General features: G+C 41.6%; 1 protein-coding gene across 1 annotated transcript; it reads right to left on the bottom strand.

Moving 5' to 3' along the window:
- Positions 1–392: 392 nt before the first annotated feature.
- On the bottom strand, positions 393–10639 carry crebl2 (cAMP responsive element binding protein-like 2). The gene is made up of 4 exons (XM_041215483.1): positions 10428–10639; positions 6230–6427; positions 5668–5812; positions 393–686 (listed from the first exon to the last, which is right to left on the bottom strand). Coding segments are annotated over exons 1-4 (360 nt in total). The 5' UTR covers positions 10443–10639; the 3' UTR covers positions 393–684.
- Positions 10640–15576: the final 4937 nt, after the last annotated feature.

The raw sequence follows: 15576 nt of genomic DNA, 5'->3' as shown, positions 1-15576 counted from the left end.
GACAAAAACAAAACTTGGAGAGTCCTATTAAAAACAAACGTGTATGAAATAAATAGTCAAAGTCAATGCTAACACAAGCATGACACTATTCAGACATCATTTGGCAGTTCAACAAGCATCTAATGAAAATTAATGTTAAATAGAAATTGATTATTTCCCATAAAGTTAACATGTTTTAAGACAGACATCGGTGGCTTTGTATGAAAGTTGACATGTTTAGATATAGAACAGCTGGCCTCTTAAAGGCAATTGATTCTGATGTCATCCCATCCCAGCAAGGCTCAATCCACTTTTGCTTATGGATAAACGTGTCAAGGTGTGAAGCTTTGTGGGGAGGAGGGGCAACAAATACATTTCGTAGTGTGATAAAAGCTTTCAAGCCACAATTTTTATTTTGTTTTATAATTTTTAATTTAAAAATAGTAAAGTACCACACATTCAATTTACATTACTTACAGATATACAGCATGGTCAGAAACCCATAAATTGAGTTCATAAAATACTATTCTACATTTGCTAAAGAATGTGATATTTTGAACTTTGTCAAAGGATGCAGTTAATAATTATCAAAGCTTCTTTCTCTGGTTAATCCAGTATTTCACAATATAGTTTACACTAACAAGGACTGACTTTGTCTTGAACATTTCCACACCATCATTTACAAGTAACAGAAGGTGAGTGTTCCTCTGTAATTAAAAAAAAAACAATTTAAATATCAATAGGAAAACAGTGCCAATATCCAAGCTCAACAACATTACATTTACTCATTAGGAAATAATGACATGGAAGAATTTCTGCTATACATCAAATATGAAGATCTCACAAACTACTAGGGGCCATTCCGAGACAGGTGAAAATAACTTCAACAGCCAGTGTATATCTTTTATTTCATCAGTAATTGTTTACTCTTGCCAAGACACTTCTGTGGTTTTGTTTATATCACATAGAGGGACTTTGAAATGGGCAATGCTGATGAAGGCTAAATACTTGCTATTGATAGGTTTTTTCTACCAATCAGATTCTCCATAGAAATCAAAATCTTCATCACTGAAGTTTCACTAAATCCCTTCCAGTTTGTTTGCACTTAACTATTTTGAAATATTCTACCCCATCTATGACAAGTTTTTTTTATTCGTTCATGGGATGTGGGTGTTGCTGGCTAGGTCAGCATTTATTAACCATTCCTAATTGCCCTTGTTCAGGGGGCATTTAAGAATCAACCACATAGCTGTGGGTCTGGAGTCACACGTAGGCCAGACCAGTTAAGGACAGCAGATTTCCTTCTCTCAAGGACATTAGTGTACCAGTTGGGTTTTTATGACAATCAACAATGGTTTCATGGTAATCATTGGACTTTTAATTTGATTTTTTTAATTGAATTCAAATTCCACCATCTGCTGCGGTGGGATTCGAACCCAGGTCCCCAGAGCATTACCCTGGGTTTCTGGATTACGAGTACAAATTAACCAAATTGTGAAGAAACTGAACTACTCTCCAATTCTATTCTTTACTGCCAATGGCAGATCTATTCTCAGAAGGTTTATGAATAGAGCTGAATTCTACACAATGAACAACCCCACTCCTGACCTTATGATGGAAGAATAATTATTGATGAAGCAGCCAAAGATGGTTAGGTTGAAGATGGTTCTCTAAGGAACTCCTGAAGTGATGCCTTGGGTATGATGATCGGTTGATTGGCCTTGGACAACATCAATAACCTTCTTTGGCATCAGATATAATTCCCACCACTTGAGAGTGTCTCTATGACCTCATGTTGAGAACAGCTACTCCCTCTCACTTTTCTTCTGTCATTCAGCAAGTGCCATTTTCTAAACTAAGGCTGTGATGAGGTCAGGAGCTGAATAGTTATGGCAAAATCTAAACTAAGCATCAGCAAACAGCTTATTGGTGAATAGGTGTGGCTTGATGATACTTTTCCTTCCAGCATGGTTAAGAGGAGGTTGGTACGGCAGTAATTGACGTAGTTATTCCTTTTTGTTGACCGGACATACATGGGCAAGCTTCCATATTGTCAGGTGGGCGACAGCACATTTCCGTACCAGGACGTCTCAGCTAGTTCTGGTACACAGGTGATCGGCACCACAAACAGCATACTCTCAGGCTCCAAAGGCTTTGCTGTGTCAAGTGCATTCAGCCATTTATTAATGCTAGGTGGAGCAAACTGAATTGGCTGGGTACCATTGCTTTAAGAGAATATACAAATAGTATACGTGAGATTGTGAACAAGGATGTAAAACAGCAGGGTGTGCGCGCACATTGAATCTCTAGGTTAGCTGTTTGCCATGCTCTCCTGTAACTTGTATTAGTGCTAGTCTTCAAATAAAAGAATCTACCAATCCTATGTGTGCATAAGATTGATGAGTTTGCATGAAGAAACCAATAACACGAATAACACTGCTATCTATAATAGTCATTTTGAGAGAAAGCTAGGCAGGAATGTTCACTTAGCACCTTAACCGAAGCAGTTTTCAAACAGCCTTGAACCTATATTGGTTTATACCATGGTAACAGAACATAGGAATTGCAGTAGGCCATTTAAGCCCGAGTCAATCTGTATCCTAATTCGTTTGCTCACCTTGCCGAGCAAAAATCCATCAATCTTAGCGTTAAAACTATTAATTGAGCTAGCATCTGCAGCTTTTTTATGGGACAGTTCCATACTTCTTCCATCCTTTGTGTGAAGTGTTTCCCAAATTCTCTCCTGAATGACCTGGCTCTAGAATGTGGGTGTCGCTGGCTAGGCTATCATTTATTGCCCATCCCTAATTGCTCTTGAGAAAGTAGTGAACCGCTGCAGTCCATGTGGCGTAGATACACCCAGTGCTGTTAGGGAGTGAGTTCCAGGATTTTGACCCAGCGACAGTGAAGGAACGGCAATATATTTCCAAGTCAGAGTGGTGAGTGGCTTGGAGAGGAGCTTCCAGGTGGTAGTGCGCCCATGTGTCTGTTGCCCTTGTCCTTCTGGATGATAGCAGTTGTGGGTTTGGAAGGTGCTGTTTAACAAGCCTTGGTGAGTTGCTGCAATGCATCTTGTAGATGATGCATGCTGCTGCCACTACATGTCAGTGGTAAAGGGAGTGGTGTTGATGGGGGTCGATGGGGTGCCAATCAAGCAGGCTGCTTTGTCCTGGTTGGTGCCCAGTTTGAGTATTGATGGAGCTGCACTCATCCAGGCAAGTGGAGAGTGCTCCATTACATTCCTGACTTGTGCCTTGTAGGAATCAGACAAGCTTTGGGGAATCAAGAGGTGAGTTACTTGCCGCAGAATTCTGATTCTCTGACCTGATCTTGTGGCCAGTAATTATATGGCTAGTCCAGTTCAATTTCTGGTCAATGGTAACCCTCCAGGATGTTGATAGAGGGGGATTCAGCAATGGCAATGCCATTGAATGTTATGGGGAGATGGTCAGATTCTCTCTTGTTGGAGATGGTTATTGCCTGGCACTTGTGTGGCACAAATGTTACTTGCTATTTGTCAGCCCAAGTCTGAATGTTGTCTGGGTCTTGCTGCACATGGGCAGAGACTGCTTCAGTATCTGAGGAGTCGCAAATGGTGAACATTGTGCAATCATCAGTGTACATCCCCACTTCTGACTTTATAATTGAGGTTAGGTTATTGATGAAACAACTGAAGGTGGTTGGGCCTAGGACATTACCCTAAGGAATTTAAAGTTGTATGGACAATGAGTAAACTGCTATAATATATAGATTTTTTTTTTTAAGATTACTGTTTAAATACCGAATAACAATCTATCTTGTATAATAGCCTGAACCTTAGCAGTATACTGCGCATATGCATTTTCCAACTAAAAACAAAGAGAATTACAAGGTGGTACAATCATTCCAAATCAACGTACAGTCAAAATGGTTCCCTTCTACCCTAGGGCCTCACTTTTTTTTCCAAAAACTTAGATATCAGGCAGGTCTGCTTATGGGATTATTATTTGTCAGTTATACTATTTTGACTCCAAAAACTCACTTGTATGTTAAAACCTAGACAATCAATATATGCTCAATTCTTTTGTGGAATCTTGAATTTATTTCACTCATGAAGAGGCATGGTAACCGTTAAAAAGCAGCACCTTGAACTCAAAACTTGAGGTGTTCCCTCTATTTTATTCAGAACACTGTACAATTAATACGTTTTTGTGATGCCAACGATTCATGTAATAGCTGAGATTGTTACTATAAACAGTTATGGACCAAATATAGAATAAAACACTATAGATAACCAGGAAATTCCATATCCTGTTGAACAAAGATGTATATCAATTGAGATCAAAATGGATACTGAACTATTTTTGCCTCAGTGAATTGTAATCATGACACTAATAAGAGACTGCTGTGGGGTTTAATTGTAAGCAAATATTAACAGTTGCTAGGGTAATCACTGTACTCCCAACCAGAAGCTCTACAATTTCTCATCCCAGGATTCTATCTTGATGATGCCTTGTTCAATTCTTGATTTATTGGTTCTTAACAAGATTGCTAAATGAAGTGTCCCACAGTAGTGAAACATTAGAGCTCTTTAGAGCAACAGAATGTGGCAGTGTGCAAGAGACCAAATGTAATAATCAATATTTTGGCTTGCCATGCTAGAACTACCCTTATCATCAAGTAGTTACCAGATGACTGATGTTCATTTAGAAGTATAGTGTGGAATTTCTAAGCATTGAAAATTTATCATTGGTTCACATATTGAAGAGCCTGCAATAAAGCAGGGCTGCTGATGTTCCTAATTTATTTCATTTTACATAGCTAGATGGACTCAGTACTGGCTGAAAAACTGGATTGTCAGTTATTCAAAGGACAGAAAATTTAAATTCACAGCAACTGTGTTAATATAATCTTGCTCAATGTGACCAATAAGGTGTTTCACATTCAGCATTCTGCTAAGAGATAGAGATAGACTGAGAGACAGGGGAACCATTGTTCTGTTCTGTGACTTCAGGTATACTGCTGTAAGAGTATTAAACCAGCTTGATGCTAATCACAGTTCACTAAATATACAGCTCCATCTACTTTTCTTTCATAAAGGAGAAGTTTAAGCCATCTGACAATATTTTTGTTTTACAATTTTATAGCACTAGAGGTAGCCTTATATTAAGAATAAAAAATAAAAATTTGCATATTTAGATAATGCCTTCCATGAACTCAAGACTTCTGAAAGTGCTTTACAGCCAATCAAGTATTTTTGCAGTGTAGTCACTACTGTAATATTGGAAATGCAGCAACCAATTTGTGCACAGCAAGGTCCCACAAACAGCAATGAGATAATAACTAGATAATCTGTTTTACTGATGTTAGTTGAGGGATAAATATCAGCCATGATACCAGGCTCTTCAAAGAGCATTGTGGCATCCTTATGCCCATCTGAGATGCCAGCTAGCACCTCAGTTTAACATCTCATCCAAATGGCAGCACCCCCTCATTTCTAACAGTGTATCACCAAATCCTGCATTAGTGTTAGTCTAGGTTTTGTGTTCAAGTCTCTGGAATAAGACGTAGGCAGTCAACCTTCTAACTCAAATGCAGAAGTGCCACCACTGAGTCAAGGCTGAAACCTGATCTAATAAACTTGTGGCATTACTAATGTAAAATGTTAACTAGGGCTTGATCCAAGTGATTATTGCAATAAATACTTACAGGCCAAATTGACACTTCCTTCAGTTCTTGTTTTTCCTGGTTTGTTCACAGTCTGCTGTGCTTTGCTCTGTTCATCCCCTGTTAGTAGTGCTTTTATTTCTGATGGTATCTTCCCCTGATCCATTGCTGTGCACCATTGCTTGTACTGCAAAATCAAAAGACACCAGTGTAGACTTCAAGCACAACCAGGCGCAGAGCAAAGTTCTGCAAGTCTACTTTAGATCTCAAAAAAATCCAGCTGCAGTATCTGTTTAAATCATTCTAAATACAATATGTAAGCAGAGGTACAGGAAGGTATTAATCTGGGCACCAACATATTACATGTAAGGAAGCAGCCTAGAAATAATAATCTAAAACATTTCCTAAAAATACACCAAGTTTTATTAATATGGCCAAATCTGCTAAGAAAATGTTGAAATTTTAAAAAATCTAAAGTCTAAACAACTTTACATATATGACTAGGAGTAACAAAACACAAAGAATATCTACAAAAAGGCAAACTATATTTCTTTTTGCTTTGTGGTACTGCACCATAACAATTCTATTCAACATTTTCACGTACCATCTCTAGCTCTTCTCTCAGAGCACAGATTGCTCTCTCTCTTCTAGATACAAGCTCTTCCAAGTACTGATAGCGCAGCTTTTTTCTTGCTCTGCATTCTCTGGCACTCTGGCGACTTCTCTCAAGCTTTGCCTTTAAATCAATTTTAGCAGGCTTACGGCCTCGCTTTCCAGGTTTCTTCACTTTACCTCCCACCACCTGAAGGAAGGAAATGTTTCAGGAGAGGAAAAAAAAGTGAGTTACACAGATTCTACAGCTCAACAAATTCTCCCTGTTAAGCATTATGAAATTTCTATCTATTGGGAGAATAGGCAGTACATAGGAGCAGGAGTAGACCATTCAACCCATTGAGCCTGCTCTGCCATTCAATACGATCATGGCTGACCATCCGCTTCAATGCCTTTTTTTCCCACACCATCCCCATATCTCTATGTCATTGGTATTTAGAAATCTGTCAATCTCTGCTTTAAGCATACTCAATAACTGAGCTCTTACAACCCTCCAGGGTACAGAATTCCAAATATTCACAACCCGTCGAGTGAAGAAATTTCTCCTTATCTCAGTCTTAAGCGGCTTCCCCCTTATTTTCAAATTCTGTCCCCTGGTTCTAGACTCCCCAACAAGGGAAAACATCTTACTTGCATCTACCCTATATATCCCTTTAAGTATTTTATAGGCTCCAATGAGATCACCTCTCATTCTTCAAAACTCTAGAGAATACAGGCCCAGTTTCCCCAAACTCGCTTCATAGAACAGTCCCGCCATCCTGGGAACAAGTCTGATGAACCTTTGCTGCACTCCATCTATCAATAATATTCTTCCTAAGGGGACCAAAGCTGCACACAATAATCCAATGCAGCTTAATCAAGGTTCTATACAATTGAACCAAGACTTTGCTACTCCTGTACTCAAATCCTCTTGCATTTTTTTTATATATAGTTGTTCATGGACTGTGGGTGTCACTGGCTATGCCAACATTTATTACCCATCTCTAATTGCCCTTGTTCAGAGGGCATTTAAGAGTCAACCACATCGCTGTGGGTCTGGAGTCACATGTAGGCCATGATGGCAGATTTCCTTCCCTAAAGGACATTAGTGAACCAGATGAGTTTTTTGGACAATTGGAAATGGTTGCGTTGTCATCATCAGACTTTTAATTCCAGATTTTTATTGAAATCAAATTTCACCATTTGCCATGAGCATTACCCTGAGTCTCTGGAGTACTCATCCAGTGATAATACCATTATGCCACCGCCTCCCCCTTCCACTTGATTTTCAGAAAATCTATCAACTCCCACCCCTAAAAGCTTTGAAAATCTTAATTTCCCACTATTTAAAGCAACAAATTTAGAGTACCACCATGACATTTATGAACATGGCTGGCTTTGATCTGCAATTCTTTCCCAAACGCCCTACCTGCAACTCATACTTCCTTCGTATCCATTTGTTGCTTTTTAGTCCATCAAGTCGAATTGGGATTTTACGGGTATATGATGAAATTGCTTGCACGTTCAAAACATATAATAGAAGGGAAAATACACAAATCATAAAAGAAACATAAATTCAGTAAAAGGATCTGACATAGTAGCCATTAGAGAGATTTGGCTACAGCCTTGCGTACTGGGACTAAATATCCTAATATCTTTAGAAAGAACAGGAAAATTGGAAAAGAGGAGAATAGTAGTAAAAAGTGATCAGCCACTTTGCCTTGCATTTGTGTAAGTCTTTTCCTTTAGACAAAAGGAGATTATATGGTAATTATCACCTTGCTGTTTGTGTAAGCTTGCAAATTTGTTGCCAATTTCTTATGTTACAGCAATGACTACACTTTAAACCTTCAGTAGGTATAAAGGGCTTTGAAATGTCTGATGGTTGTGAAAGGCACTATATAATAATTGCAAGTCTTTTTATTTAGACTGATATTGTCTCTGACATTTTTTTGTTGACCATGAGTACTTACTACAGAAGTGGAGCTTTTACCCCTCAGCAATAGTACATCTCATTATTTGGCTACAGCCTGATGTTATGATCTCTGTAGAGACCAATAGCTTTAATAACAAAATACAAACTTCCCGTCAATAGCTGAAAGAATGATATGAAAAGATTTCATATTTTCAAACTTTTACTGTAACAAATCACTGAAAAAAACTACTTACTAAACAATTTATCTATTAACAGTTCAGCCCAGTTTACTGTGTTCAATTCTTTTCTCATCCTTTCAAAGTTTGCCTTGCACAAATTTAAAACCCTGGTTTCTGACCTTCACCTCTGGCTCTCAAACTGGCATTAAATTCAATCATATTATTGTCACTTCTCCATAGATGTCCCTTCCATCAAATTGTTAACTGATTATGGCTTGTTACTCATCATTAAATCTATCAAGACTGCTCTTGTTCGTTCTAAAATATATGGTTCTAGAAAACTATCCCAAATAAATCTAGAAATTCACTGCATTTACTACTTGAGCTGCTCTGCTCCTCCCAGTCGATGTGAAAATTAAAATTTTCCATCATAACCTCATTGTTGTCCTATATACTTCCCAGTTCTTCATATTTATATGTTATGCCATCCCCAGCCCACTATATCATACTATTAGGAGGTCTGTAGACAACTAGTATTGCATCTTTTGACAGTGATTAACTATCCATATTGTTTTCATTGTCTAATCACCCTTCTTTTCATTGTAGCAAAATTGCATTTTAATCAAAACTGCTGCTCCCCATTTCCTATGTTCCTGTCCTTCCTAAAGATTCAATAACCTTGAATATTTAGCTCTCAGTGTAACAATTATGAAGTTCATAAGATTGCTGTGTTTTGGATTTGTCTCTTTAAGGTAAAACAGAATGGGTCATGTGACCTGTTCTAAAGTCTACTCACCAGCAGGTCTCGGGCAGTTAAAGGGAGGCCCAGATTGCATTATTGGGGCATATGTGTAAAATGCTCACCTTTGGAGGCAATGGCAGCAGTCTGAGTTCACAATGGGTAGACTCTTGGGTCTCTCAAAGTCCAAAAAAGGTACTAAAAGTCAACAGTTGTGCTGTAAACTGTTCTAAGATGGAAGAGTTTTGGGGTCAGGAATAACGAATCAGTATTTCTAACTGCATGCAAAGCTAATATGTTTCACTTTGCCAGAGGAAGAGGGCAGAGGAAGCTATTTTTGAGATCAGGTTACAGACTTCCCTACAAATCAATGAATATCACAAAGAGCAGACTCATGTGGTCAAGAGAGAAGAGGCTGCATGGCTTTGTGAACTACCACAGCCAGGTGCAGGAAAGAAACCATCTCTAGTTGAAAAATAAATGCATCTTGCAGACTTGAAGATTCCAGGAGAATTGCCCTGGCATGGCTGGAGGGGAAGAATCTGATAGAGGGTTTAGGAAACTCTGAAAGCTAAGGGAAACGCTTGGGGATGGTCACTTGAAATTATTACTCAGCGAATGGGGAAATGTAAAGCCACTGGAAGCAACTTTGGACGGTTTGCTATAAGGACTAATTCCGTGAAGAGTATGATAAGTATAAAAGGGAACATTCCTTTCTGTATTTTAAAGTATACATTGCCTTCAAAAACAAATAGGGTTGTGTTTATTTATTCATTTGTTATAGTAAAATTTTTAAACGTGAAACCTTGTCATGTCATTCTTTCAGCTATCAAGTGGAAGTTCTAATTTTGTTTTAAAAAGTTATTAGTCCCAAAGATCATAACATCAGGCTGTAGCCAAATCTCTAATGACTACTATATCAAACCTTTTTCATTGAAAATATGTCTCAATCTCACCACCTTTGTATGTATGTTGCCAGTTGTGTACATTTTGGGGAAGTTGCACTGCTACATTAACTATTTTGCAAGCAATTTCACCACATATCCTTAAAATCCCACTCAGACGTGATTTCAAAATTCTTTATGTAAACATACCTATGCTCATGGCACAAACTTATTTAAAGATCCAGACTCATTCAAGTTATTCAGTAGAAGTTGCAATAATGCTGCAGCAAACGTAACTGAAGGGTCATGAGGACTCGAAACGTCAACTCTTTTCTTCTCCGCCGATTTTATCAACAGAGTTTTAGGAACTTGTTTCAAAAAAAATTAGGTAGACGGAAGGCTGAAACGTTAATTGGCAAAGCCCGGGATCGAGAGGGTGCCCAGCTCCCCCTGCAGAGATCTGTTGATGCCTGGGCCCCTGGCCGCACACTCACCTTACTGTCATCCATACTGGGCCGCCCAGGCGCCGCTCACACCTTCAATTGCCACTCACTCCCTCAGCGGCTGCAGGCGAGGCCCCGGCTCCAGGCCCCGTTCGGCGGCAGCAGGCGATACCACGGCTCCAGGCCTTGCCCTGAACGCTCGCAGCCACAGGAAGAAAACAAACGCTGTTCCCAATGCGCGTGAAGCTGTCATCACCGGAGACGGAACAACGTCATCACTCCGCGTCCAGTTCAGCTCATGATGGTTTTAAAAAAAAACAAAAAAAACTGCGGATGCTGGAAATCCAAAACAAAAACAGAATTACCTGGAAAAACTCAACAGGTCTGGCAGCATCGGCGGAGAAGAAAAGAGTTGACGTTTCGAGTCCTCATGACCCTTCGACAGAACTTGAGTTCGAGTCCAGGAAAGAGCTGAAATATAAGCTGGTTTAAGGTGTGTGTGTGGGGGGCGGAGAGATAGACAGAGAGGTGGAGGGGGTTGGTGTGGTTGTAGCGACAAACAAGCAGTGATAGAAGCAGATCATCAAAAGATGTCAACAACAATAGTACAATAGAACACATAGGTGTTAAAGTTAAAGTTGGTGATATTATCTAAACGAATGTGCTAATTAAGAATGGATGGTAGGGCACTCAAGGTATAGCTCTAGTGGGTTTTTTTTTATTTTATATAATGGAAATAGGTGGGAAAAGGAAAATCTTTATAATTTATTGGGAAAAAAAAGGGGGGAAACAGAAAGGGGGTGGGGATGGGGGAGGGGACTCACGACCTAAAGTTGTTGAATTCAATATTCAGTCCGGAAGGCTGTAAAGTCCCTAGTCGGAAGATGAGGTGTTGTTCCTCCAGTTTGCGTTGGGCTTCACTGGAACAATGCAGCAAGCCAAGGACAGACATGTGGGCAAGAGAGCAGGGTGGAGTGTTAAAATGGCAAGCGACAGGGAGGTTTGGGTCATTCTTGCGGACAGACCGCAGGTGTTCTGCAAAGCGGTCGCCCAGTTTACGTTTGGTCTCTCCAATGTAGAGGAGACCACATTGGGAGCAACGAATGCAGTAGACTAAGTTGGGGGAAATGCAAGTGAAATGCTGCTTCACTTGAAAGGAGTGTTTGGGTCCTTGGACGGTGAGGAGAGAGGAAGTGAAGGGGCAGGTGTTGCATCTTTTGCGTGGGCAAGGGGTTGTGCCATAGGAGGGGGTTGAGGAGTAGGGGGTGATGGAGGAGTGGACCAGGGTGTCCCGGAGGGAGCGATCCCTACGGAATGCCGATAAGGGGGGTGAAGGGAAGATGTGTTTGGTAGTGGCATCATGCTGGAGTTGGCGGAAATGGCGGAGGATGATCCTTTGAATGCGGAGGCTGGTGGGGTGATAAGTGAGGACAAGGGGGACCCTATCATGTTTCTGGGAGGGAGGAGAAGGAGTGAGGGCGGATGCGCGGGAGATGGGCCGGACTCTCTGAACTTACTGCACTCCATTCTCTCAGGTCCAACCCTGACATTGTCATCAAACCCGCTGACAAGGGTGGTGCTGTTGTTGTCTGGCGCACTGACCTCTACCACGCGGAGGCTGAGCGTCAACTCGCAGACACTTCCTCCTACCTCTCCCTGGACCATGACCCCACCACTGAACATCAAGCCACTGTTTCCAGGACTGTCACTGACCTCATCTCCTCTGGGGATCTCCCTCCCACAGCTTCCAACCTGATAGTTGCCCAACCTCGGACGGCCCGCTTCTATCTCCTACCCAAAATCCACAAACAGAACTGCCCCGGTAGACCGATCGTCTCAGCTTGCTCCTGCCCCACAGAACTCATTTCTCGTTATCTTGACTCCCTTCTCTCTCCCCTTGTCCAGTCCCTTCCCACCTACATCCGTGATTCCTCTGACACCTTACGTCACATCAACAATTTCCAGTTCCCTGGCCCCTACCGCTTCCTCTTCACCATGGACGTCCAATCCCTCTACACCTCCATCCCCCACCAGGATGGTCTGAGGGCCCTTAGCTTCTTCCTCGAACAGAGGCCCGAACAATCCCCATCCACCACTACTCTCCTCCGTCTGGCTGAACTTGTTCTCACGCTGAACAATTTCTCCTTCAACTCCTCTCACTTCCTCCAAATAAAAGGTGTGGCTATGGGTACCCGCATGGGCCCCAGCTATGCCTGTCTCTTTATGGGGTATGTGGAACATTCCTTGTTGCAGTCCTACTCCGGCCCCCTTCCACAACTCTTTCTCCGGTACATCGATGATTACTTTGGTGCTGCTTCATGCTCTCGTCAGGACTTGGAAAAATTTATTAATTTTGCTTCCAATCTCCACCCCTCCATCATTTTCACGTGGTCCATCTCTGACACTTCCCTTCCCTTCCTTGACCTCTCTGTCTCAATCTCTGGTGATAGACTGTCCACCAATATCCATTACAAACCCACCGACACCCACAGCTATCTCGACTACAGCTCCTCACACCCCACTTCCTGTAAGGACTCCATCCCATTCTCTCAGTTCCTTCGCCTCCGTCGCATCTGTTCCGATGATGCTACATTCAAAAACAGTTCCTCTGACATGTCCTCCTTCTTCCTTAACCGAGGTTTTCCACCCACGGTCGTTGACAGGGCCCTCAACCGTGTCCGGCCCATCTCCCGCGCATCCGCCCTCACTCCTTCTCCTCCCTCCCAGAAACATGATAGGGTCCCCCTTGTCCTCACTTATCACCCCACCAGCCTCCGCATTCAAAGGATCATCCTCCGCCATTTCCGCCAACTCCAGCATGATGCCACTACCAAACACATCTTCCCTTCACCCCCCTTATCGGCATTCCGTAGGGATCGCTCCCTCCGGGACACCCTGGTCCACTCCTCCATCACCCCCTACTCCTCAACCCCCTCCTATGGCACAACCCCTTGCCCACGCAAAAGATGCAACACCTGCCCCTTCACTTCCTCTCTCCTCACCGTCCAAGGACCCAAACACTCCTTTCAAGTGAAGCAGCATTTCACTTGCATTTCCCCCAACTTAGTCTACTGCATTCGTTGCTCCCAATGTGGTCTCCTCTACATTGGAGAGACCAAACGTAAACTGGGCGACCGCTTTGCAGAACACCTGCGGTCTGTCCGCAAGAATGACCCAAACCTCCCTGTCGCTTGCCATTTTAACACTCCACCCTGCTCTCTTGCCCACATGTCTGTCCTTGGCTTGCTGCATTGTTCCAGTGAAGCCCAACGCAAACTGGAGGAACAACACCTCATCTTCCGACTAGGGACTTTACAGCCTTCCGGACTGAATATTGAATTCAACAACTTTAGGTCGTGAGTCCCCTCCCCCATCCCCACCCCCTTTCTGTTTCCCCCCTTTTTTTTCCCAATAAATTATAAAGATTTTCCTTTTCCCACCTATTTCCATTATATAAAATAAAAAAAAACCCACTAGAGCTATACCTTGAGTGCCCTACCATCCATTCTTAATTAGCACATTCGTTTAGATAATATCACCAACTTTAACTTTAACACCTATGTGTTCTATTGTACTATTGTTGTTGACATCTTTTGATGATCTGCTTCTATCACTGCTTGTTTGTCGCTACAACCACACCAACCCCCTCCACCTCTCTGTCTCTCTATCTCTCCGCCCCCCACACACACACCTTAAACCAGCTTATATTTCAGCTCTTTCCTGGACTCGAACTCAAGTTCTGTCGAAGGGTCATGAGGACTCGAAACGTCAACTCTTTTCTTCTCCGCCGATGCTGCCAGACCTGCTGAGTTTTTCCAGGTAATTCTGTTTTTGTTTCATGATGGTTTTACCCTCTTTAAAAATTCGTTCATAGGAGGCCTAGTGTTTGTGACCCATCTCTGATTGTTCTTGAGAGTCAATCACATTACTGGGGGTGAAGTAAACTAAATTTCTTACCGATAAAATCGTATTTCAATCACCCTCAACTCCTGACTCTCAACTTCATGGATTCCTTTACATGAGGGGAAGGAATCGTGAACAACGATAGAACCGTCTCTATTACTTTTGAGATTATGTGAGGAACTTTTTTTAAAAATCAAATAAAGTGTTAGGACTCATCGCAAGAGCAGTGCATCTAAATATAGGTTTGCCGAGGTTTTAGAATGCATTCTGTAGACCTATGTAGTTTTGGACGCTGTTTTGACCATCTGAGCACATCATTCAGCACTTGAAATATATTAAAATATACAGAAAAAGCTGCACTCACAAATTGCCTTCAAGGTAAGTAAGGGCTGACACTGAAGATGATGAATGTAAGGTCTGGCAAATAAATCTACAATATGCAATTGGATATTGCAAGTACGGTGCAGACCAATTGCATATGGACGTTTGGGACCATTCATCAGAAATCACTGTCTCCAATATAGTATCAAATGAATTAATCAATTACGCATGGCAATCATGCTGAACGGAGGATGTAAACATTTGAATGGTGTTCCTCTCTCCAATGTTTCAAAACAGGCATTAGCTAATAAAAGGAAATGAGTTATAGCCTCTGTTAATGATATGGCGAGCAGGATCTCTAGGGAAATTAAAATTCCTGTTTGGAATGTGTATCCTGTGGCATGTGGGAAGTCGTGGACACTTCCCATGACCTAGATGATTGCATGTGCAGGAATTGTCACTGGCTGTAGAAACTTGAGCTCTGGATTTCGGAACTCGAGCAACAGCTGGAGTCACTGTGGCACATATGCGAAGCTGAGAACTTTGTGGATAGCACATTTAGGGAAGTGGTTACAACACAGGTTAAGAGAGTACAAGCAGAGAGAGAATGGGTGACCTCCAGACAGTCTAGGAGGAAGGTATTGCAGGAGTCCCGTGAATCCATCTCGTTCACTAACAAATAGACAACTAGACAAATGTAAGCCCATTACAGGCAGGAACAGGAGAATTTATAATTGGGAGTAAGGAAATAGCAGAGAAGCTAAACAAATACTTTGCCTCTGTACTTATAGAGGAAGATTCAAAAAACCTCCCAGAAATACTAGAGAACCAAGGGACTAGAGAGAGTGAGGTACTGAAAGAATTACATTAGTATTAGTATTGGTACTAGAAAAATTAATGGAACTGAAGTTGATAAATCCCCTGGAGCTAAAGGTCTACATCCAGAATGTTGAAGGAGTTGGCTTTAGAGATAGTG

Source organism: Carcharodon carcharias, chromosome 21 (genome assembly GCF_017639515.1).
Source record: "Carcharodon carcharias isolate sCarCar2 chromosome 21, sCarCar2.pri, whole genome shotgun sequence".
In the NCBI taxonomy this organism is placed as follows: domain Eukaryota; kingdom Metazoa; phylum Chordata; class Chondrichthyes; order Lamniformes; family Lamnidae; genus Carcharodon; species Carcharodon carcharias.
Note: the sequence above shows the minus strand (reverse complement) of the source record. Positions and strands in the feature narration are given on the sequence as shown.